This window comes from Camelus bactrianus, chromosome 2, assembly GCF_048773025.1.
Source record: "Camelus bactrianus isolate YW-2024 breed Bactrian camel chromosome 2, ASM4877302v1, whole genome shotgun sequence".
NCBI classification, from domain to species: Eukaryota; Metazoa; Chordata; class Mammalia; order Artiodactyla; family Camelidae; genus Camelus; species Camelus bactrianus.
In genome coordinates this window covers 89212051-89239109 of record NC_133540.1, presented here as the reverse complement: position 1 = coordinate 89239109, position 27059 = coordinate 89212051, and the positions used below count along the sequence as shown (strand labels likewise).

The window sequence follows — 27059 nt, the reverse complement described above, 5'->3', positions numbered from 1 at the left end:
ATTCCATCAGCTTATACTTGAATACAAATATGATCTTCATCCATTATTTTATCTGCCAGTTCCTTGAAACCAGCCAAGAGCTACATACTGTATCTTTACATATTTATAATGAGCTTATCTTAAATCCTAACAGATTAGAACCAAATCACACGCAGATTCCCATTTGACTTCTCCATAGAGCGTACTGCTGATATTAAAAACAAAGATTGCTTTTAGTTTAGCCGTTGCATTTATTTTCATGAATTTGTGTTCAAAAGCAAAAACGGTAATGGCAAAGACTTGCACCCATCCCTCACATCAGGACAGTCCCTCTAAAATATATTTTAACTTATTATGTCCTCAAGCTACTCCCCTACCCACAGAGAGCTACAACATGCTCCCTCATGCCTGCTCATGGACACCTCCAGGAACATTCCCATATGCTTCCTAAAGTTTCTTCTGCAGAACACTATTCCAAGAACCAAACAGTCTTGTGGTCTCAGGCTGCTGAGTTTATGAAATGCTGCACTTTATAATGTGCCTCCCCCCTTACCTGGAAGGTGCTCATCATATTATAGGTGCTGACACAAAAAGGTACACAGAAGAATCTTATTTTATAAAACCTAGGATTTCCCAAATTTGTTCACTACACTTTTATTTACATGTAATGCCTATTAACCTTTATAAACAATTTTGCAAAAAGCACTTGGGAAAAATGCTACTCTACAATTTCCCTGGAACAAACTCCATTTCTAGGGCAGAGAGTTCTGTTCCTGGAAGTTTTCTGGAACATTAAAAATGGGACAAAGTCCTTCAATTGACCTTCTTTTTGTATTCTTACATTAAGCCCAGTCTTCTAAAGCAATCGTTTCCTTTACCCAGCTGCCCAACTCTGCTCTCCAAAGCACAGTTCTCACTTTCTACTTCCTACTCTGTCTACCCTTTGTCAGCTTCTCAAAGTTGTATTGATACAGATATGCCTGTCTTCGTTGTAAAGTGCTATGCAGATCTACTTTTTAAATGGTGAGTGTGGATATAAATTTGTGGGGTTTTTTCACTTACCATTTTTAATGCACCTTTACAGATATCAGTATAGTCCACTATCAATTCTGGCAGAAACATGAAGAAACACTGTATGTATAATGTTTAACTATTTACCTATAGACCCTCCAGGTTGTTTCTAGCTTTTCAGCATTTTAAATGGAACCATGATCATGGACTTTTTCTCTGAAAGGAAAAAAAACTATCGCCAAAAAACCCTCTTTGTTAATAATAATTTCAGTTTATCTATTTATTGTTATTCTCTCCCTATGAACAATTAATACTCAGCTAACAAAGTTAACCCAGTAACAGTCTCTGATAAGATCACAGCTAAATCCTCTACTCTGCTCCCTCATACATGAGGAATATGTATACTGTTATGTTATGAAAGAATAATATAAGAACAGGTCTATTTTGTAGGATTGTTGTAAAGAAAGGACTTAAAATAGTGCCTGACACGTAATGAGCACTCCATAAAGTTCACTGTCATCATCTCCAGGGCAAGGCCCAACTCAGTTATCTCAGCCATCCTTCTCCAATTTCCTATCAACTTTTCTGGACTTGATGGCTGAAGATAGATCTAAATGGGAGGGAAGAGGATGGAGAGGGGAGAGGAGGGTACACATCTATGGCTAATTCAAGAGTGGCTCGGTCCACTGTAGAACTGCCCAAAAATAAGGAGGCAAACAAATATATATTCACACACCACCAGGGTGCAATCTGGATCCCAGAAACTGTATCTCTGATTTGTAAATAGCCAGAGTTGAGAGCACAGTAAAAGAAAGAATGCTTTCAAATAGAGCGAGAAGAGATACATGCAGTGATCTATCCCATCTTCATGGTTTCAGATACACCCTTGAAAAGTACGGGCAACTGGGGAAATTTCTGGTTGGTGTAGACTGACTGGTTTTACTTCTTTGTTGTCACTCCTTCATAAAACTAAAATAAGGCGATCAAAAATACCTATCCAAATTCCTTTTTTCTCCCATATTCTCACAACCCATCCTGACACTGCTTAAATGTTTCTTTCTCCGTCCTTCCCCTCCTTTACAAAGCGGTGTAGGGTCCAGAGCAGCAGGAGACCTCTCCGCCAGCATACTGAGTGCAACTTAGACATGCAGCGGCACGAAGCACAATTTAAGTTCATGTGCTCATCTCTGCCGCACCGCCTGCTGGGGAAAAACTAAGTTCCAAAGCTACAAGTGACAACAATCCGAGAAGAGGTTTCACTTTCTGTAGATTCGTTGTAGTCTCATTGTCAAACTACAGAAAAACTGAGAAGGAAATAGGAATTACACCAAAATGAAAATTATTTCAACATATTCTAAGACTTTTAGTCCTGTCTCATAGGCACAAAAGACTGTCAAAATAAGTATTACAAGTTATAAAGTTAGTTACCAAATGTACAATGTATGTTGCTTTAAAATGTGACTTCAGAAAACAAACCATGGTTACCAAAGGGGGAAGGGTGGGGAGGGATAAATTAGGGGTTAGGGATTGACATATATACATTACTGTATATAAAATAGGTTAACAACAAGGGCCTACTATATAGCACAGGGAACTATATTCAATTTCTTGTAATAACATATAATGGAAAAGAATCTGGGGAGAAAAAAATATATATGTATATATATGTATAACTGAATCACTTTGCTATTCACTTGAAACTAACATTGTAAATCAACTACACTTCAATAAATTTTTTTTTTTTAAAAAGCAACCTCATGGCTGAGTGCCATCAACTTTTCTTCACCTAAACATATTCCTGTAACAACAACAAAAAAAAATTCAGATATTCCTACTGTTTGCTCCTGGTGCCAGACTGTTTCTTCCAAGTTGTTAGAGTAAATATTACACATTTGATTTACTATGAAACTTAAATCGGGATTATTTCACTGCTTAAGTTAATTTCCCAAAAGGATAGCCTAAATATATTGCCTTTTAATTCAATATATCCCAAATCCTAATAATCCCTATCTTTAGTGAGATTCGCATTATTAACATAAAAATGGCTGGTTTTCAGGGAGGCAGAAGGGAGCTATAATATTTACAATAAGCACTAGGAACATGTACTTAAAACATAAACAAATGTCTAGACTGTGCCCAGGATCATACCTCAATTGCTGCATTTTTTCACAATTAATTGATTTTGGTAAAGCATTGTAAAATTTCAAATGCTGACCAATTTTTTATTTTTGGTTCTAAGTAGGGCACTCTTCCTTCCTCAAACTAAATACAGTAGGATATTGTATTTTGATGGCTTATAATCAGAATATTTTTATTTCTGTTATGTGCCTTGGAACTACAGACTGTAAAAATTTCAGCTTTTTGAGTAGTCCTCATCTTTGGAGGCTGGGTTTGCTTGCTGCAAACAGCCAAAATCCAACCAGAGCCAAATCCTGAGAATAAAGTGAGTAACTAACATAGACAAGGCAGATTTGGGTAAATCATTAAGAACAGCAATGATGGGTTATTAAGCATTAAATTCTCTTGTGTAGCAGGTAAGCTGTCTCTTGAGGAAATTCCTGGTTAAGTATTGAAAAAAAAAGTCAGAGCCATGGAAGTCACTAAGTGTCAAGAGAACTGGTACTGATTTACACACGAAAGTTCTCCTTATTCTCACTGCTTCATGGCTTCATATACCTCATATTTACAATTTTAAGGTAGTAGTTCAAAGCCAACTAAAGCAGTGCTTCAATTGGTCAGTACGGTCTGTAAAATAACAGGCATTCACTAAATAAGTGAGAATTCCAAATTAACTGTTTGGTAACTGTCTATTTAAAAATATATAGCACACTTTCCTTCCTTCATGAGCAGAGGATACTAAATGAAAGTGTCCTTTGATGACCTGTGTTCTCAGCTGAAGTCGGGTTACTACTTGGTGTCTCACTGTCTCTCTGTAAAGTAGGAGTAACAATGGCATCCGCCTCACAGAGCCGCAGCCGGGATGAGAGAGCCCACGTCGAGTGCGTACAGCAGTGCTGGCACGCTGCAGGGGCTCAGCAAGGGGGGCTCAATTACTGTTACTGCTAATGCATCACGCCATCATTTCATAGTGATTTACAGAGTACTCACTATATACTGCCCATGGTACTGAGAAATGAATTAGAGAGGACCATAACTAAGATTGTCCTGAGCACAAATGCAGGGCCAAGGGTTTTTCATAGAGTATCTCTGAACTCCCCACCATTTAGGCTCCCACAACATCAAGGTGAAAATGCTCTGGAAGGTTTTCTAATCTTTCCTCTTCAGTCTTTTTAACCACATCTTCAAAAATGTTCCCCTTGCTTTCCATGTCCGATCACTGTTATGACTTCCTACCAAATCAAAGATATGCAACCAAAGCTCACGCCCTGGATTTCTTATTTCTCCTCCCATTTCTTCCTTCATCCTGTTTCATAGTTTCAACTATAGCTTGAATGCAAAAACAAACAAAACAAAACAAACAAGGAGGGATTTTTAAAGATACAGTCCAATCTCTTTTCGTACATAAAGAATCTGAAACTAGGAAAAAGCTGAATGACTTGCCCAAGTTTAAGGCCATAGTGATTTCTCTGCTGATGACACTAGTTTAAAACTCTCACCTGTAAATTCTACAATTCAACTACCAGTAGAATATCATTACCAGCAAACATTCAATATAGCTTAGCACCAACCTTCTACAAAATACAACCACATACTTGTCCTGTGTTTTTTTTTTGTATCCCCTTTACAAAGCTACCTCTGAAAAGTAAAAACAAACAAACAAAAAAACTAATAAAATGAGCACAGTATTGTTTCTATTTCAGCAAATAGTTATTTGTTGAATACGCTGTACCTAAGTATTTAATAATCTGTAGGGTTAAGTTCTAGAAATATTATAAGGCTTTATCAAAAATGAATATTCAACTTTACAAAATATGGAAGATTAACTTCCAGAAAAGTCCCTGCTTCCTCATATATAAAATAAGGACAATAATGGGACTTACCTGATAGAGCTGAACATTAATAAAATTCATCTTATCTAGTGAAAGTTCATTAACTATTAAGGTGTGAGAGAGAGAAAGTTTATATTAGATTATCAAAGTATATTGATAATGAATTCATTCATCAAGGTATTGTACAGCATACAAAGACAAGACATTTCCTGACTTCAAGAAGCCTATCATTCACTTTAATAGTTGTGAAACCCATGTACCAATCCTGATTCTAGTGATCTGGGAAAATGATTGACAACATAAAAACAATTGGGAGGTTCTGAAGAACCAGCTTACCTAACCAAACGAATTTAAGAACACGAATTCACCTATTCCATGCTCAAGTTCTCATTAAGGATATTTCTAGATGTTAAAATTTCAAAGACATGACAGTCTTGCACAGTCCAAAAGAGGATTCCAAACTTAAAAGCTAAAATTTATATCAATTTTCATAGGCTTTCATACACTTATTATTAGTATCTTTTAAAACAAATACATTGTGAAAAGAATGAGATACTAGTTCATGCCACACTATTTTAAATAAATATTGCAAATGTATCCGTAAATTACATAAGTGAAACTTTATAAACTATATCCAAAAATTTGAAATATTTAGAATATGTCCCAAAAATGTGGGGAGAGGAGCATATTTGCATTATACCATTCGTATTACCTTCTTCTAATCAGGTTTCTATCTTTTAGAGGACAGTTCTTTTAGTTATAAAACAGGTGGTACGTTTTTAATCATATAAGAAGCTTCCAGTTTCAAGAATATTTTGTTCTGATGTTCTTTTTCTTGCTATCGGATTATAGGGGATGAATGGCTTGAAACTGCTATTATAATTACATGCCTTCTGTTGTCTCATCATTTAGGGTATAAGGGAGGGGCTGGAAGACTTTACAGCTCACTTAGAATTGGAAGCATACTGCCTGCCATCATTTCTCAGCAATTTACCATGCCAGACCCAAGGATTAGTGGATTAGAAGGTTTTATCAAAATCTGTACGATTTCTCTGAAGTCAGGCCAAATGACAGGCCTGTGTGTAAGAAGAGAATCATACTGGTTGTGAGCAGTATTTGCCAGCCACGTTAAAAATGCCATAAAACCAGCATTTCTATTACATTACTCGTATTACTGTAGATTTTTATTTGAAACAGGCCACTTAACACCTTTATTCATTTTGCTACTATTTACAGAGCAGAATTTAACATAAGACAGAGCTGGATTCCTACTTATAAACAATCTGATCTTAGGCCATTGACCCCCTCTCTGAGCCTCAGTTTCCACTGTATGTATATAATAGAGTTCCATAAATGGTAACCATTATTGCTGACATTCTGGAACAGAAAAATTCTTCATCTTCAAGAATTACTAGAATCTAAAGGTAAAAACAATACACCTCATCATGGCTTATAAGCATTTAGACTGACAACCTGTAATAATTTATGTTCCAACAAGTATTTGCTATATCTAATGTGACCTTTCCCAACCCGAAATTCAATTCCACTTCCTGTCAGATGACATGACACAGGAGGTAAGTCTGGAGTTTGGGAGAGTAGGGGAGGGAAGTTCACTAAACCTAATTAAAAATGAACTGCAATACAAGAAATCTAAAATCTCAGTGACAAAATTCTTCAAATACGGTGTGTTTCAGAAGTTGAGAGTGTTTATTAAAGTGAGATGGTCTACGCTGTAATTCACAGAGCCACACATCTCACGTTAGTATACAAACTAACTGTGGCACGACGCCTCAGGGAGAAGGAAGGCTGGGTGTGTTTCAGGACTGGGAACAGACACCATGCTTTTAACATGATGTTTATGTGGACACTGTCCTGAATACTGATAGCTAATGCTCTAGTAAAAACAGAAATGGCACCACTAAAACAGCTCTTGGTAGGGGACAGCTTCACAAACAGGTTCTCCACTTTATTGAAAGGTTTCATTCAGTTAATTAGCCTGTTATTACTGGAACTCTGTACTACTAGTTGGAGAGCAGCTACAAAACTTATTTAACACTAAGATTTTGGAATTTAGTGGTAAGTAGGAACAATACTATTTAATAACACTACCACCACCACCAATCACAACAGCAACCAACATCAAGGATGTTTGTGTGTCTGTGTATAACATTTTCTCGTTTGGTCCTTTCATAATCTCATCAAATAGCTAATATTATCCCCAGTTTAAGAAACCCTACAAGAAATCAGGCCACACCCAGTATCACATGGTTAATCTGTGACAGAACTAGGATTCATACCCCAGGCTTTATCATTCCAAAGTAAATTGTTCATTGTGATACACCTCCCTACTCATATCAGTTTAGTAACCTACAATAGAAGGCATATATAATCTCATTATAATTAAAATACCAATTTATGGACTAAGATATTCCCTTTATATACAGCACCAGATTTTTGGTGTAATTACTTGATTTCTGTATAAATGAGTAATTATAAAATTTAATTTTGCCCATAAAGAAATGTCTAAAAATAAGAAAAGCTAGATTTGATTCATTTTAAGACAAGGTCTACCAAAATATTATCTTCAGCTAAGCTTCCTAAAAAGTCTGAAAGTGACATCATAGCTAAGGCAACAAACAGAAAGATGCATCTGTTTGGACAAACTAAGGCAGGCTGCTGACGGTAGCAGATCCGCAGTACACACGGCTAAGAAGGAGCAGCAGCAGGTATTTTCGCCTCTGGACCACAGAGGTGTGGGGCCTGGGGTTACGAGCCCACGGGGCAGCCATTCCTCTAGCTGCAACTCCTTCCCTCTTTTTTGGAAGCTAGACTTCAACGAAGCAGGAAAATTCACAAGGAAAATTATGTCCAACATAGAACTAGTCACCCTGACAAATTATCAGTCAAGTGCTAGGTTAGGGAAAAAAAGATATTTCTAGGCAGCAAAGTTTAAAAGTTTTCCTCTCATGTATATATACTTTCTCAAGAAACTACTAGAGGAGTTGCTCTACTAACCAAGAAGGAGGAAGAGAGGAGATCCAAGAATTCCCAGAAAGATCAGTGGGTAAAAGGAAACACTAGGATGATGAGTGTGTGGCAGACACAGGAAGCAACCAACTCCCACTGCAGAGCTCCATGGGAGACGTAATCGAGCAAAAATGAAAACGACAGCCACATTAAACTGGGAGGAAATTTACACTTCTAAGCGGAGATGATGAATCAACGACAGGGTACATAGAAAACCAAGGGAACAAAAACACAGTCATTTTTATAGACATCATTAAAATTAACTCCAGGAAAAATAAAACCTTAGAGAAGAAAGGAAATGTTATCATGGCATACTGGACCTCAGTGGTGACAAATATTTACATATTCAGAAAATGTACACATTGAACACTGGCAACCAACAACTGTGTCAGAGCTGTACTGGAAGGCAGGGAAAGGACATGTGCTTCTGATTCTGGCTGAGTGCTAACAGTGTAATTAATCTCCACCATCATTTTCCATAATAGGAAGTCTGCAGATATTATCTAAAATTGAAGAAAAAAGTAAGAAATTGAAGAATAAGTATGTCATACATATTAAAGTGTCGGAAGTGAAATATTACCTCTAGGGAGTTTGAACAGGGTAAGGGGACAGGGACGGAGCAGGCGGAGAAATGACGTTTTTCAGTATAAGCCTTGTTAAATCCAACTTTTTAAAGCAGATACATACATTATTTTTACCTAAAAACTTAGGTTAAAAATAATTTTATAAAATTATGATAAACTGAAGAAAAGCAAAGTAAAAACTAATCCATTCTAATTTCAAAGTTAAGATTAAAAGTTTTAATGGAAATTTTTCTTTCAAAATAAAAAGAACACAACTCACAAAGCCGGTGTGAGGAGCACTAGATTCAGGACAGCGGGTCTTCTTAAATGCATTTTGCCTCTAAAATTCTTACAGCATCTGCCTCATGACTGAATTTATCTTATTCTCTATGGGGTTTACCCAAAATTAAATTACGTTCAGTAATTGTCAGCTCTCAAGATTCAAGTAAGCTGGCTTATCAGATACACATCACTCTGTATTGTACACAAACACACACTCACTTAGACCTAGTTTCTTACCTTCCTTCTGTCCTAGTCCTATAAATCTCCAGATGCTCACACTGCCAGGTGCAAGACATTTTCATTGGGTAGAAATCCTTTTTCTTTTTCCAATTTTTTCCTAAAGCTTATGAAGAAGTTAATTTTTGTTTCAGAGATTTAATTATTTTACTATTAGAAGAAAATAAATGCCTTCAAATAGTTTACTGTTATTTAAAAAATATTTATAACAAAGTATTTCTAGCTTGGTGATGAACAGGTCAGTGGCAGTAAGTTATTCTGGGATTTTTAAAATTTTAATTATGTATTTTGAATCTGATAAAAATAAATTAACAATGCTAATATAGCAAAGTGATCATCTTTTCTTCTCTCTGAAGGCACATTTCTCTGGTGACCATTTATCTCCTTTATTCAAGCCTATGTACTCAATTTTTCATAACCAAACTATTCCAACGTTCATATTAGCACTAAATCTAAAAATATTTTTTGGAGGGGTAGCACTGATATCAAAGGACATTTTTATGGTCATTGACCTAACACTAAGGACGGTGAATTTTTAGGAATAGTCATACTTTGTTCATACATCCAGTGAATATTTAAATGTACTTACTGGATTAGCTACGGGGAAGGATTCAAAGAAAACTCATGTTTTCAACCCTTAATAAGCTTAAAATCTAATAAAGATGTTAAATACAGCAAAAGGAAAAAAACAGCAGGAATCAAGCTCAAATCTGTGAGCGTATTTCTAACCTCAAAAATCCTAGGCCAACCCCAAAATAAGGTAGTCCAGGGAAAAAGGCAAATCAGTGAGGCTTACTCTAATTCCTGATTCTACTCTTCACTTCCCCAGGTTCTTTCTGAGCTATTAGAGAACAGAGAAGACGTCATACAGATCCGTGCAAACCCAAAGGATTATGCAATTCCCTCCAGAGAATGAATGAGAGCTAGCGCTGAACCCGCTTTCTGCCACAAATCGATCAATACGAAGTCACCGTGTTCTGGAGAGCCTTTGAAGACCATCTGAACTATTAGAATTTTTTTTAAAAGGTAACATTTTATGACCTAGGGTATTGGAGGAGTGAGGGAATGCATCTATGCAGATAAAACAGACACAGAAAACTGTCTTCCCCAGTTAATGATATCATGTCATTCACAAAAAAGATAACTGGAAGAAAATGAACAGAAAATGACCAAAAAAAAAAAAAAAGGACTATTTTCAATAAATGTCAGAGAGTAAAAACACAGAATGTGAAAGTATGTAGGTAGAAACACTCTTAGTTACTGTGCTACATGTTCTGGATAACCAAATCTGAATGATGAAAGGCTATGACATTGCCTCAATGTACTCATCAGAAATTCCGGACGCCTATGTCTTATTTTGGCGTTACATTCATGCATTTTTCTTTTGTTGTTCCCTCTCGCACATATTTCTTTAAATGATAGTGATGATGTTACATATGTAACTTGCCCAAGTGAGAAATAAAAGAAACAGAACCAAAGAACATGGTTGACAGTTACCTTGAATATATGAAACAAAACTTTTACCTTCTAGCAAAGCATGATTTCCTCCAATACAGTTCCCTTTTTTTAAGATTAAACTCAGGTTTTCCACTATAACCATATACACAGACGAATCCATTTATGACAAAGAGGTGTCCAACTCCATCCTAGGATCTTCGCCAGTGCTAACTGGGTAATTACTTTGAAAATACTATTACAAATATTTTTTAAATAGTGGATAATAACAACTTTTACATTTTGGCTTAAAATCAAAACAAGGATGTAAGAAGAAAAGAGTAGGTAATTTATCACAAATTGTGACAAGTACAAAATCACTAATACTTTTTAAATGCGGCTACAAGAGCATGTATAAACTAGGAAAACAGAATATTTAAACAAAAGCTAAGTATAAATTGTCTTTAAACATATCTTAATATTAAAAGGGAGAGATATTTTCATGCATAAATTTTTTCAGTAGTACCCAATAGTCAAGGCAGAAAGAAACAGTTATAGTTCCATTATGCAAATCTGCATTTTTCTGGGTTGGCAAAAGGCACAAATTGAAGAACCCACTGGAAAGAACGTTTGGAAGACTAGAATGGCTATAGGTTAAAATAATTTCCTGTTCTATTTTCCGTAACTAACACTTGATTCTTACTTTGACTTTACATGAATAAAGTTTCTGGCTCTTGTGATCGTTCTTGTGTGTACTTTTTAATGATAGTGATGACGTTACATATGTAACTTGCCTGAGTGAGAAATGAAAGGAACAGAACCAAAAGGATCTTCTGGAGGATGCTCATGTGGAGCAGAAAGTGGCTCTACATTCTTATCTGAGGGTGCTCTCTCCTTGAGCCTATCTGCAAAAATAAGACGAAACAAAACAAAAAGTAAAATAAAAACAAAAGGATCTTTAAATTTAAAAAAAGTGTCATACAGTTAAATAAAAGTGAAAATTAAACAAAGCAATAGCCTTCTTGAAAAATTTTAGATTCAAAGTTCATTTGTTTAAGTATTAGGGGGTGGTCCTGAGTTTAATGCATATTTGATGCTACGAAGCCGAGTTTAACAATATAATCACAGTGCTAGATTTCACTAAATACAATTAACCTAATAAATGACTTGCTTTGGTTTACTTAAATACCAGTTGTCTTTCAGTTGTAACATATTGGATCTGAAGTTAAACCCAGATTACTAAACAGAGACGTATTTGGCAGACTTTCTCCAAAAATACATACGGAAAAAATATTGCAAATGGTCACTCATTCATAAAATAAGTAAATCTTATTTCTCAATAGCAATAAAAAGTAACTCATTACACATTACTTCATTATATGTCACTGTTCATTTCTCATATTATTTTGTTAAACCATTCTCACACATGCAGATACAAAGATGGAGATGTTTCTCTACTAAATTAAAAGCCTTAACAACAGAATTCATTCTTTCACTCAGCAAATGGTAGAGCATCTAGTATGTGCCAGTCACTCTTCTAGGCAACAGCCATGCAACGTCAAACAAAAAGAGGACTCCTGCCCTCGTGGAGTTTATATGCTGGCATGGAAAAACAACCGATAAGCAACGAACGTAATGAGAAATATGGACAGTACGTTTAAAAAGAAAAAAGCTAGAAAGAAAAATGTAGACAACCTAAAAGCAACTAAGGGAGTGGGCACAGGCTGCAGTAACAGAGTGGTTCTAATAGGTACCAGGTGAGAAAAGACCCCAAGGAGGCGGGAGTAGATGACCCCTGGGGAAGATCACGCCAGGCAGAGGAAGAGCTAAAGCAAAGGCTGGCAGCAGCGCCGGGTCTGCTGTGTCTGAAGTAGAGTTACTGAAGTACCTTAATTCCCTGGTAGTGAGTACTTTCCCCTGTTCTTAATCTCTGCACACTTCAGGCACTTTATCAGTTGAGAACTTCCAGATTTTATAAGATGTCTATCTACCCTCTGATTCTTAGTAATCAAACATACAATTAGGGGCCCAATCTGCCCTTACAGATATTTTAAACATTCCCAGGACTATACTTCTCATATTTAAGGAATTATATGGGTAAATTATGCTGGTTTCATTTGAGTTCTAACGGATTACAAGATGGGAAGGGAGAATCCAAACAGAATTCTCTAAAAAATGACTTATAAGCACAGAGTGAAGCAAAAGCCCCCAGTGAAAGCAGCAATCTCTTAGAACAGTGCTTCTCAAATTTAACGTGCATTCTAACCACTCAGGGATTTGTTAAAATGCAGAGTCAGACTGGATGGTGCTGGAACAGATGTTGAGATTCTGCACTTCAACAGGCTCCCAGATGATGTGACATTGCTGGTCCAGGGAGCACATTCGTGAGTAGGCCACAGCCTAGAGTCTACAATATCCTGAAAATACTTCATTCTTGCTATGGACAACCGATTCTTTAAACACCATCACTACACAATTATCCGCTTGTATGGCTAAAACTAATTCTGCAACGTCCACATGAAACTTTGGGTTGTCTAAAATTTTAACTTAAAATTTTGTTGAAGCACTAACTAATATTTTAAGGCAACTCGTCTGATAACTGATTTATTCACAAATGAAACTTCCAAAACTTAAGAGGCTCTTTTTAAATCCAACAGAGAAATGGATAACAATGAAAATTTATTTTAGGTGTTCTTTTTCAAGATACTAACTGTATATTTAATTCAGGAAATCAGTAACAAATGGTGATTGTACTATGAAAAAATGCTTCTTTCATATTTTGTTGTCTGACTCGCATTGAGAAGAACTTAGTTTCATAGCACTTTTCTGAAAAAAATAAGGTTGGAGAACACTTTATATAACCAAGGGTCTTTAATTTATTGTGGTGGGAAGCCACAACCTGACCTTAAGGAGAGGCCTAAGATTCACTGAGTCACAGAGGATGCCTGTGGGTTACCAATTTTATTGGGCTCTGGGTACATTTATAGAGCAACTGTAAAACCAGGGTTTATTCCTTGTATCAGAGACCTCCTGGACTGCCCCCTATCCTTCCTCCATCTCCCAAATTCTGGTGTACAAAAGAGTGAGGACAAAGCAAAAAGACACTGGCGATGGACAAATGGGAGAGACTACCTCAGAGTGAAAGCCACAGCCTATCAATGCCCAAGATCCTTCATTCTTGAATATTGAGACCGAGTATATAAGGATACATATATTTATATATAAGTATATAGGTATTTAGGTCTAAATTAGGACCAGATTCCCTTCCTAAACCATCTGCATCATAATTGCCAGGATTCCTGTATAAAATGAAGTTACCTGGGCCCTATAACTGACCTAATGAATCAGATGATCTGAGTAGGATCTTAGAAATCTACATATTAACATACTCTCCAGGTTTATAAATCACTTGTTCCCAATTGTTCCCAGCAGATAAAAATGCTAAGTTACCACTAAGGTTCTTTGAATCCTCATGCTGTGGTGTATTATCTCCATCCATCTATGATAAAGTCATGGCAAATGTATAAAAAGCATCATGTCATTATGACAAGAGTACAAACACTATCTTGTAGGGGTAAACAAGTATTTTTTTATATGGGATCCCCATAATTAAAAATAGGAAGATAGTGTTCTATACAAAGTTCATTTATCCAATTATTTCAAAACAGGAATCAGAATAAACTCACTATAAAATGAATCATGTTCTCATTGTTCCACAAAACAGAGCACCAATTTTCCCATGGAGGATTTTTTAAAAATCATTTAGATTTCTAAAGTTCACATGATAATCTGGGTCCCAGGGCACAAAATTAAAAAAATAAAAATACACATTAATTTTTTAAATTATCAATTACCTATAAATAAAAACTAACAAAGTGGCAGAGTTATTTTTCAAATACAGAGTTACTCCTAAGGTGTATCTAAGTTCCATTTTCAAAGAATAGGTTTTCATTAGAGCAAAACCTGAGCCTGTTTTGTCCAACGTATGAAACTTACCTCTTCCTGCCTCCCTAAAAGAGTTGTGTGGTGAATAAAGACAGTATCTTTTCAAGAATTTTAATTGACAAAGATGGCAAAAATATAGGATTTAAAATCCTTGAATCAAAGGGTATTTCATAATATCATCAGACGATTAATATACTGTAAAAAGTTAATTCAGCAGCTTAAACGGATAAAGGCTTGAATAGCCAAACGGTTAATGAATAAGACTAAAAAGTACAGTATTCACCTGATACTTCTAATACTGTTCTAAAATACCTGAAAAGTTCTGTTATTCTGCACTAAAGGAACAATGATAGGTCTAATTAGCTTGAAATGGTGAGAGTTCATGTTTTACAACAAACTAATTATATATACAGAAGTTTGTATCTATTTCACACTGTGGCTTCAGAGGAAAAAACCAACACATTCAGTAGAATTTGCAAAGCAGCCACAGTCTTCAATTTCTTCTACTCTTCCCCTTAGTTATTCTGATGCAAATGTAAACAGAAACAATAAATCCATTAACAAGAAAATAATATTCCATTAAGTATTACTTTTAATTAATATTAAGAGCTACACAACTATTTGAATAAATGCAAGTTAAAAAGATTTCCCACAGCAAACACCTGTATTCTAATTAGTGTTTAATGTATTAAATATTATGACAATTAGATTTCTAAAGTTTACATACTAATCTGGATATTCTGATACAAAAGACCATGAAAAATACAAACTTAAACTTAAAATATATATATATATTTTATATATTATATATATATATATATTATATATAAAATTGAGACTAGCTTTATTAACAATGCTTAATTTCAATTTAATGTTTTGGTCTTAAATAGGAACAGGTAAAAAATTCTGAACCATAAATAATATTCAGTTACACTGAAAGCCAAAACAAGAAGAATCAGGTTTATATTTTACATGTTAAATCCCTTTGCCAGCTGGATTCAACCGTTTTCTTAAAGATCACTAAGAAACAGTTTTTGTTACCAACTACCACTATTTTGGAATTTTAGTATCTCAAAATATAATTTTTAAATTACCTTCTGAATAATACAACAAGTAAACAGCATCCTAGACAGCATTTCTTTTTTCTTTAAATAAATAACCATGTCCCAGTGGCACTGTTTCATGCAGAACAATCATTACATGGCAATGGCTACATTTTTAAGAACCATACATAAAGGTACTCAGTTTCTCACTGGAAAGCTTTCATAAGCAAAATGTAAGTTATCTTCAAAAGGACTTTAGAAAATTGTTGATAAATATCTGTGCTGAGGAAAAAGATGAATTTGATATTTCAAACACATCAATAATTTACTCATTGGTTTTGGAAAAAGTTGACAGGGACAGAGGAGCCAACCAGTAAAGACCAGCAATCAATTTTCATGACACCGATAGTCCTACTGCACCTCAAGGTTCTGGAAGAGGTCTTTTGCCCATTCCTGTAATTTAAACCCTATCAAGTAGATCAAATATTAGATACCTTATTGCCTGTGAGTGAAAGAGGTGCTAAAGATGACTATTACAATTCAGCCAGATTTGGGAGAAAATCCTTCTAAACTATATTCTACACATTATTGATTCCTTTAGAAACTTCATTAAAGACAGTTCACCTCTTTGAACCCCATTATTATGACTATCAATGATTAAGAGAAAAACAGGCATTTTTCCATCTCCTTCCATGCTGTCATATGTCACTTCCACTATTGATGTGTTTGCCCACAAAGCCCCTTCTATTTGGTTTTTTAATTGCCAGCTGAGAAACTTGATAATTTAGATATAATCTTAAAATGCTGGTTATCAGGCAATAAATTCAGAAGTCAACACCCAAAGGCTTACACAGAAGGTGAGAAAAGCAGAAGTGGCCTTTATGAAATGTCCAGACTCTTTAAAGATACAATTTTATTTAATTTTCTTGACAAGCCTATGAGGTAAGTATCATTATACCCAGTTTATAAGTGAGTTAATGAGACAGCAGTTAGTGACTTTAGGGAGATTAAACCTAGTTAAATGACATGGCCAGGTATCAGAATTCATGTTTTCTTATACTATGTGCCCATTTAAGTACATCAGCCTAGTGACAGTGATTTCAGTAGCTCAGGGGCCATCTGGGCAGTTTTCCAAATGGCTAAGTTGCTCCAAGTCTAACCTTCAGATAAGGTTCCTCCTGCACTTTCATTTGGAACTTATTATCTTTCCATAATTAATACTGCAATGAAGCCTGAACTTTCTTTGGCATACGCATGTGTGTACAAATACATACACAAATTACACATGTAATCTGACCTTGAAGTTTGAAAGCAAATAGCTGGTTAAGAGTTCTGCATGCTAAACCCAATTTTTATGAAGTTAGGTGTACATGCCACTCTTGCCAATGCACAGTAACTAACATTTGGGTATCACTACAAATTCTACGGAGCTTACAATAACATTTTTATAAGGTACAAGATAATGTGACTACTATACCCATACCATAATAGATTTTTTTTTTTTAAGGTGGAAGGAGGAACTTTTTACCTAAGGAGTAGAAAATTCTGATTTAGCAAACCTTTAGTTACCATCCTGGTCAAGACACATTAAAATGAATATTTTATTTTTACCTTTTGCTTTAAAAATAATCCCATAAATTATAATAATTGGTTATTTCCTGTATCTCCCTGCCATCTTCCCAATATAAAGAGATTCCTTATTTCCTTTTTTAAAACCTTGCTTTTGGGAGCACTCAATATAAATTGTAGGAAAAATGCCAAACAAAAAAAGTTGTGGTTTAAAAAAAATTTTTTTAATAAAAAAAAAGTAAGATTGGTTTTATCAAAGTTAACAAACCTTTATTAAAGGCTCAGAACTCGTTTTTATATCTGTACTTCATCATCAATTTAATGTTCTTCAATATCATATAACCAATATGTAAAATACAAATTTAAATTCCAAACAACTACCCTTACATGAATTCAGGGCATTTATAAACTTTACATAAAATATATACCAATTTGGAACAAAGCATTTCATCTAATAAACATTCTCATAAGGCCAGTTCCCCAAAACAAAACAGAAACTAGGAACTATACCTAGGGACCATTAAGACCTCCTTTTCACACGCAAAATGGGAAAACACATTTGGCACCCATGCACACACACATATACACACAAGTCTCAGAAACCTGACAATTACCTCCATACTCCAGGAGTGAGCTTTTTGCTCCTGTTTTGCAACTTCCTCAAAACACTCCACACATTCATTCTCCAAAAAAAAAATTTTTTCTAAAACATGTACGGTGAGGCTTGACATATATATTAGGCAGTTTAAGAAAAGGCAATGATTTCAAGTAAAAACATTGAGATATCTGATTTAAAACGGAAAAGAATTTATTTCACTTTTGCCATACCGGACAACAAAGCAGCCCTTTTATGTCACCGCTCGTTAAAAGGGCATTACAAGACATTAACATAATGCAGCAGCCCATGTTTTCTTTCAGGCACTTTCAAAGGGCATCTCAGACCCACAGTATCTTCTATTGGGTGTGCAAGGAAACAGAGCTGCAAAATGATTAGTAAGGCAAGATACTAAAGTCTCCCTTTTTATTTGAACATTGTTATCCACGTTTTGGATATATTCTGAATTAACATTCAAAGATACGCAGTATTTAAGTGTTAGGAATCAGCATATTATCAGCAATCTTGGGTTTAACAGCTACTATCAAGCAATTGATTTCTAATGCACACAACATAGTTCGCTAGTATATGTAAAAGAAGATGGCCTGAATTTTGCCCTCAAATGCACAAAAAGAATTTTCTATTTACCACCCCAAAACAGTCTTTGGCCTTGCTGAATAATTATAGAGCTGTTATTTTACTGCGAAGCAAAATAAGCCTTCAAGTGTCCCTTACTTGATCTTAGAAGGTCAAATTCTCTGTCCAACAGTTCCTCTTCTGTTAACTTGGAGAAGTTATCCTCTCCAAATGGATTCCACCCTGACATATCAGGTGGGTTACTGATGTTCTTCTGATTTGTAATATTTGCAACTGCCTCTTTATCAGCAACTGACCTACAGTAATAATTAAGAGAGGAAAAAGGAGAAAAAAGTTAGAATTGAAGTTTTAAAGTGTCCTGGTTCATACTTTATAGATATTTGGAAAAGCAGATCATTTTATCATGATGGAGGTGGCAGATAAGGGCATGGATTGGGAGGAAGACCAGCTGGGATTTGCATCACCTCCATAAAGGTCACTAGCTGTGTACCCTGGGCACGCTCCTTAACCTCTCAGGTCTCAACTTCCTCACCTGTAAACAGGAGCAGAAGTGTCTACCTCATAGGGTAACTGAGAAGATTAAATGGTTTAATACACAAAAAACAGAGAACATAAATAAATAAGCACTTAAAAATATTAACTTTTATTATCATAGTGAATAAACCTTAAAGTGAAAACCAGTTGCCATATGAAACAGTATCACCCTAAAATCACGACTGAATAAGGTGATCTTATGTCCTGGTCACGCTGAGACACCACAATAATTTTCCATTTGACAAAGGCATCCTCTGTACAGCCACCAACAAAAGGAGAACTGCTTGCACTGCTTTATGAATTGCCTAAAACTAGATGAGGGTCACTTTCTATATAATAAGTTATTTATGATGCTTAAAATATCTACATAGTCTGGAGCCTAGGACCACTGGTTCTATTAAAGTATCAAAAGGTCTCTTGACTTTTAAGAGAAGATGAGAGTCTAAAGACTTCTTAATCTAAGAGTTCGTGGGTGCCTCCCCCTCAACTCATCCTGGAAATGCAGCACAGGCACGAGGCAGTGTCACAAATTTGTCACGTTCATTTCATGATTCCGATCCAGACCTTCTAACATTGGTAGCGGAGGGAGAATGTATGCACTTCTAAAGAAGTATCTCAGTTTTTCAAGCCTTGACTCATCCTCTTAAATTCTCCTTCCCCCTTGGGAGCTCACTTCCACTGCCATCACACAGGTCTTTAAAGAGAAGAAAGGGCAAAAGTTGCGCACTTAATCTTCTAGCCCAAGCCTCTTCAGTAAAGCTGAGACAAGAACAGAATGTATGAACACTTACTAAAAGCAAGAGGAAAATACATATGATAACTGATCTATTAAGGAAGACTAGATAGTCGTTCTTAATAAATATAACTTAGATATCTTAATAATAAATATAATTCAGTTTAGCACTCACTCTGGGAATGCATCAGCGGCCAAGGTCTAAGCCTGCCTCCACAAGACAGAACCTCATCTCTAATTCCAAAACTATCTTCAAGGACTTTCAGAGTCCTAAAACACCTCCCTTTCCTGTTCCACCCTCCCATCTCCTGGGATAATTTCATAATTTCACAGAAGCGGAGTAAAACAAGTCCTATACACTTTCACAGATACCCAACCCAATGTTTTCCAAACTGGGGTGTGCAAGCTGATTTTGATGATAACCTGACTCTTTAAAGTCACACAGAAATTAGGAAACATACTTATCTAACATATCACACCTGTGGCTTCATGAACAGCATTAACTGAAGATGAGATTAAGTAGGCAGTACTTTGGGAACACACATAAGTTACAGGTATCAGCACCTTGCATACCATGTGTGCCCCAAATCTTTAGATACTCATCTTCCTTCATAACTAATCAGAAGTTCAGGTAGTAGAGAAGCTATGGGACACTGGCATGAATTCTCTCATGCAGGATTTCTAATTCATGACTTCATTCTCATCAGGAACACAACTCTGCTTCCAGAGGCTGGTCTTCCCAGTACAAAGTATACATAAGTATATATGCTGTGTCAGAGAAGACAGTTTAATATCTTTGCATTTTCCAACTACAAACACGAGATACAATTTTTGATGCTAGTTAACATCAAAAGTAAAAAAAAAATCAATCATTAATTAATACAACGGCCTCATCAGTATCTTAATATCAAGCAGAATACCCTGTTTTTAATGAAGAATAAAAACTATTCTATTCTTATCCCTAGAGGACTTATTTGTAGGTATGTCTTTTTTTGTTAATTTATTAGATTGCTACTTGTATTTCACAGATTATATTTTAGTGGATTTAATTTGTTTAAAATGTATATTATTTGTTTTAGTGTTATTCACAATAGTGCTATTAATTTATTAAAGAAAAAAGTTACATGAGTAAATCAAAAAAGCACAACTAGAGTAGGCAAATGACAAAGAGTTTGGCAAATACTGCTCTGGGTCTTTAAACGAGCCTTTGGTCTTACGCCCTGCTCTCCACTTACAGACATACTTACTTGTTCAAATTCACGCACGTCAATTTTTGATTTAGGAAAGCACTTCAATAAATCCATTTCTTTTCTCCTATCCTCCTTCCCCTCCAATCCTTTCTCTCACTCTTTCAATCCCTGCACCTCTTTTCTTTCACACACCGACACATATACACACACCGACACACACACACACACACACACGGGCTGGGAGGTATACTATAGCAAACTGCAAACTCCAACCACTCTTGACATGCTCAGTGACCACCACACTAGTGATGTCACTGTTTCGCACACCCAACCCAGCCAAAGCTTGTAGACACCAGCTAACATTTCATATCCTCAAAAAGTGTTATGTGAGAATTTCTTTAGTGTTCTAGTGACCAAAGTTCTAACAGCTACTCCCTCCTATGTATTTAAAACTATCAGGATGTATTCATGAGGGTCAAAAGATTCTTAATTACAAAACCCTGAAGCATTCCTCATAACAAAGCTAAGTTTGAACACAGTTGTATCACAGTTGTTTAACTTCTTGTGATGTTTTCAATATGAACTATCAATGAAAAGTTAACTCCACTAACTACGGTACATAAATAACCAAAATGCACTATGGCTGTGGTAACAATAAGCCTGCCGTATCATATCATCTTTAGAAAGAACCAAATGACTCATTACAACTTTTTGCACCTGTTTAAATTAAACCAAATTAGGCAATCTCTATGAGTATAAATACTATCAAATTAATTAAAAATAACATATAAGTAGAAAAAGTTAAATTAACTTGTCTACATGGGTTTTTTTTAACTACTAAAGTAGTTCATTAGAGGTTTGCTTCTATTGAAATGATAAAGAAACGTCTTAACATATGAGCTAATAGTTTTCTTAGCCTTAAACGCTGCTGGGTGTTGCTAAGCCTTATCTGCACATAGCAGAATTAACTGATGAAAATGGAAAGGGTGAAAGAGATGCACAGGGACCAGCAGAGAGCACCCGTAAGAGAAGGGGAACTCTCAGAAGGATGGACTCTAAGCCAGCTCAGGAGCCACTTAGTGACTGCACTCCACGGGAACACCCACTTTCACAATAATCTCCTTTGCATTCACTGGAAAAACACTTGCCTGTTGGCACCATAAGAGGAGTCCATTATGGTTCCAACCTGAGCTGGAAGCGATGAAGTGTAGGCCACTAAGGCTGGTGGGAACTCTTGAGGGGAGGTAAGGTATTCCGGCGATGCCTGTTGAGACGACTGATGTTGGGCTAGCATTTGCTGCTGTAAGAAAGCCTGCTGATACTGCTGCATCTGAAACAGAAAATGCTGTTATACAAAACAACACTCAAGGTCACTGAAGCTGAATGAGCAGCTCACTACCAGAACACTATAGCAAGGTGGAATAAATCTATTTAAGAAGTTGTTCAGGTGGACTTATTGTCATGATCATTTTGTGATACACACAAATATCACATTATTACTTCATATACCTGAAACTAACATAATGTTATGTCAATTATACCTCAATTAAAAAAAAAAGAAGCAGTTGCACAGTTAGGCTCACCTGGCAGAATTCAAAAATTCTCCTTTAAATAATTTAAGGAAAAAACAATAGAGTAGCTTAAAGTCACTTGGTATGGTGGTTGCTGTAAAGAAAGGTCAAACTATTCTTGGAAGCAAATGCAATTCTCCTTGGGATTCTTTCCTCTTTTTTTTTTAAATTCAACAGACATTTGCCAAATGAAAAAGATATATGGCAAAAGATCCTGGGTAATCAATAATTTCCCTATACTATAAGAGAAAAATACTGTTAGTTATGATGTTCCAAATCCAGGTGTGAGATATAGATACAGATATAGATAGTTCAGGTCAGTTTAAGCTGTGTGAGAATACATGGCTGGCTTTGTTAAAATACATGTTAATTAACTAACTTGAGTTGATTTTGAATTATTAAGTAATGAAAAATGCCATTCACACTGTGAATTCCAATACTAGAATGTATACTCAGAGAGACATCCCTAGAAATTATATAGCACCTACCATTGTAGGATACTGTGATGCGGAAGGCTGTGGCTGATACACCGAATGCGTTAAAAACTGTTGCTGAAGTATCTGCTGCTGTTGCATTGCGTGTTGATACTGTGATTAGAAAAACAAGTTCATCAACTTTATTCATGCCTTTTTTGTGCCACAGTCTTTCTTTTTTAAAGTGCTGATCTTACTGTAACCAACGACTTGGGTACCCAATAGTCCAGACACTGATATGAAATAGCTATAGTTAGTAAGCAACTATAACTTAAATCTGCTTATTGGAACTGGTTTCCAAATTATCAATGAAACATAACAGACTCAACTAAAACCATTTCCAGCACAGTCTAAGGATGTTTGGAAGAAACCTAAACCTAAACACATTCACCAGCTGATGAAGACCCCTGAGTCCAGAAATCCCCACTCTCCCCTGCCTCCCCTTCATTGACATCTTCTGGCCATCCAATGGCACCCCTACATAACCACCCTTGACTCTGGGTCTCTCAGTCAAGACTAGAGGATGGGTACCCCATGAGAAGTGTCATGCATATAACTGGTTCAAAAATATTTTAGGAAATGATGAAGGACAATGATGACAGTTATTAAATTTAAAATAGTTTAGTGAAACTAGATATGTGCAGGGTCTGATGAGGCAAAGGACAGAACAGAACTTGAGGTCATTTTTTCCTACTTCCAATTCTAAATGCCACCTCTACACACACACACACACACACACACACACCCTAACACAGGCAAAAAAAGAAAAACAAACAAAAAATCCAAGACAATGTTACTTTTGAAAGCCTAGTATCACCTTCCAACAGTAACATTATTAGTCTGTATATCTGAACTCAAAATGTAACCTGAAAAAGATAATATCCATCATAAAATGCAGTACTTATTCAAGAGGCCAAATGACTGATGAACAGTCTTTGCTTCATAAATCCATGATGCAACCTATTTCAGCACAGTATTCTTAAATATCTCACAGAATGCAAATAAAATACATCTTTAATAATCAGGAAATTGAGCAAAACGCTTACTTCAATCTAGAGTCCAAGGTACCCACGGTACAAAAGGGAATTTACTGATCGTCAAGAGCCCCGTGAATGTCACCACACAACTTCCATGCCCGAAGTAGCAGAAGAGTTACCTGCTGCACGTACGCATCCTGAAGCTGCTGCTGCTGCAGGTGAGGGCGGCGGTGCTGCACGTGAAGCTGCTGCAGCCTCCAGTCTCCCTGCTGCAGCTGCTGCAGGACCCGATGCTGCTGCGGGGGCTGCTGCGGGGGCGCCTGGCCCAGTAAAGTCTCAGGGCCGCTGCCAGGTCTCAGGGCTCCTAAAAGGGGTTTCCCCAAACTGTCATTAACGTGCTCGCAATTTCAGTAAAACGGCTCGACTTCAAAACACTCATTTAGATCATCATTAACCAAGGCATTCCTACATTCATTTTATAGAAACTTCCATGTGCATATGGTCTAAAGGGATTATTTACTAAAAGTACCCATGAAAGCTAACTTTGTCAGCAACAACTCGTGAACAAGTTCACATCTTAGAAACACGTCCTCTTTCATCCTTCATCTCATGAACGCACCGGCCAAGTCAGTTTGAAACGCTCCAGACTTCTCACCTGTACCATGCACATTATGAGTCTGTGTCTTTGCTGACATGACTCCCTGCCACTTTCCACCCACTGCAATTCTTATCCTTTGGAGCTCGCAACTCTCTTCCTTGTTCTTCATCTAACGCTTCCGCTAAGTTTATAATGTTTCATTCTGCCTCACACACATTCATTGTTTAAATGGCTATTTCCTAACCAGGGCCCCTGAGGGGTAAGGTAAAGACTTATTTACCGGTTAGCCCTCCAAAGAACTTTTTATATAACAGATATTTAATAAATGCTACTGTCGTGAATCTACTAACACCGTCTCCTAAAAGGGTATTTATGTCTAAGCTTTGTAAATCTTATCCTAGGGAAATTCTATGAATAAACTTTTGAAATAAACAGAAAAGGATGAGACAGACAACATCAAAAAGAGGAAATGCAATCTACTGTAATTTCTGTATTCTCTTTCAACAAGTCACTGTAAATTGAAATATGAGTACCTAGTCCTAAGGGGCGAAAAGGAAGGAGAGCGCAAGGAGGGAGAGAAAGATTCTTTCTCATCAGTGTTAATGTCTTCAACACTCCACAGGCCTTAAACCAACACCTGTATGAAAATCCTTCTATAACTATTTCTAATTCTTCCAATTATAAGACAAATGTACATTTATTTTCATTATTCTTGAAAATGTTTATAAAAGTACAAGGAAGAAAATTAAAACCATAATTCTGCCACACAGACATAACCACCATTAGCCTTTTAAGCGTCTTTCTTCCCAGTCAGAAGAGTATGAAAAAGTTCATCTCCTCAGCTGTACATTCATCATTCAAGGCCCTGATGTCTAACTGGAGGACACGTGTGGCTGCAGGTGAAGCCCAACACAAGCCAATGGTCTTCATGCAGTGCCTTATAGAACTCGCCTTCGACCCCACGAACTGTGACTTCTCTTTAGTGTTATCGAGCGGAAGAGAGCTCCCTGCTTCCCAAGCCAAGTCCACTGAGCACTAGAGAACTCCCAAACAGCATCACAACAACCCCACATGAAAACAGTGCTTGCAAGAATGTCATCAAGTTCTTATACTGTTATTCCCCGATTTGCAAAGGATGAAACTGAGCCTCACAGAAGTTAAGTGAATTCACAAGTGACGTTAAAGACAAATGATAAACTGGAAGAAAATATATTTGGCAATGGACTAATATTCAGAATACATAAAAATAAAACCTTTGAGGCAATAAAAAATAAAAGTCAAACAATCTCACAGAAAATTACAAAAGACAATTCATAGAAGAAATCAAATGGTCAGTAAACATTAAAGAGTCCTGTTAATAAGGAATATTAAAATAAAACCAAAAATGTTTCCCCTATCAATAGGGAAAATTTTTAAAAACCAATACTGTCAAGTGTTGGCAAGGACAGGAGCAAAAGGACACTCACACTGTGAATGGTGCTGTCACAAAAATTTCTTAAGTCCTCTTTTGATGGCAATTTGGTCATATCAGACAAATTTTAAATGAGTGTACTTTTTATTATCTTCCTCAGAAAAATTCTCTTAGATGGAAATCAAGAGTATGATGATAAAGATGTTTACCACAACACTATTAATAATAGCAAATACTGGAAATTAACTCAATGGTTTTATAAACTATGGGACATTCATACAGTAGAATATTACGTATCTATTAAAAACTACATAGATCTATATGCACTGATATGCAAAGTTCTCTACAGTATATTAAGTTTAAAAAAATCAAGTTGTGGAGAACTATGTATAGTATGAATCCATTTGAGTTTAACCCAACATGAGTTATTTGTATCTATGTATATTCATGCAAGAACATAAAAAATGAATGGGAAGATGTGGACCAAACTGCTGCTAATTTACTCTGGGAATAAAAAGAATGGAAATCTATATTTTTCTGAATACTACTGTATTATATGAGTATTTTTTAGAAATATATTCATGTGTTACTTTTTATATAATATTTAACAGGAAAAGAAATGTTAAGAGATGTACATATAGGGGGGAAAAAAGAGTATTTTTTTTTCCAACTGAAGCTGGAAGTATGTAAGAAAGAGAAATGCTGCCCCTGACAACAGGCAAGCCCGACACAGTGAGGTGGTGGTGTTCTTCCGATAAATGCAAACAGTTTTACAGAACACCACCACCAGACAAGGCTACCCTGTGATGGATCAGGATAAGACCACCCCTTAATCAGGTCTCAATGCTGACAAAATCAGGAACACTGTCCAAACCACAAAAATGGCCAAACCTCTCCCAACCCTGGCTAACACGACTGAATGCTGCTTCATTTCCAAATGAGGCTTTTGCTTCCCTCCTTCTAGATAAAATTTAAGATACCTAATGATATTACACCCTGCTTCCACAAAAGTACCTACAGCAAGCCCAAATCCTTTAATAAGAGTTTTCAGACACCATCTTACTGAGACACTCCCACAGATTTCCAGGGTATCAGAGTAATAAACCAAATTTATTCAACTATAAGTGTGTTCCTAGTGGTCTTTGGCTGGAGGATCAAAATACACGACAGATAAGACTAATAGGATCCCCAACTCCAAAAAGTAGAAAACCATCACTGAATGTGTCCTAGGAAACAAAATTCTCCTGGATACCACGAACCTTGCTACTTTCTTTTCATAATAATAATAGTAGATGTTTTCCCACTTTACAGAAGAGAACAGTGAACACAAAAGACTTTAA

General features: G+C 36.1%; 1 protein-coding gene across 2 annotated transcripts in view; it reads right to left on the bottom strand.

The window, feature by feature from the left end:
- Positions 1–27059, bottom strand: part of BMP2K (BMP2 inducible kinase) — a 118892-nt gene that overhangs the window by 8575 nt on the left and 83258 nt on the right. The window contains exons 11-15 of one of the 2 annotated variants that reach the window (XM_074345937.1): positions 23890–24074; positions 22749–22847; positions 21838–22019; positions 18371–18528; positions 11278–11388 (exon numbers count right to left, since the gene is read on the bottom strand). In XM_074345937.1, coding sequence (XP_074202038.1) covers positions 11278–11388; positions 18371–18528; positions 21838–22019; positions 22749–22847; positions 23890–24074 — 735 coding nt within the window. The remainder of the gene's footprint in view (positions 1–11277; positions 11389–18370; positions 18529–21837; positions 22020–22748; positions 22848–23889; positions 24075–27059) is intronic. The other variant, XM_074345945.1, reaches the window with a different exon arrangement.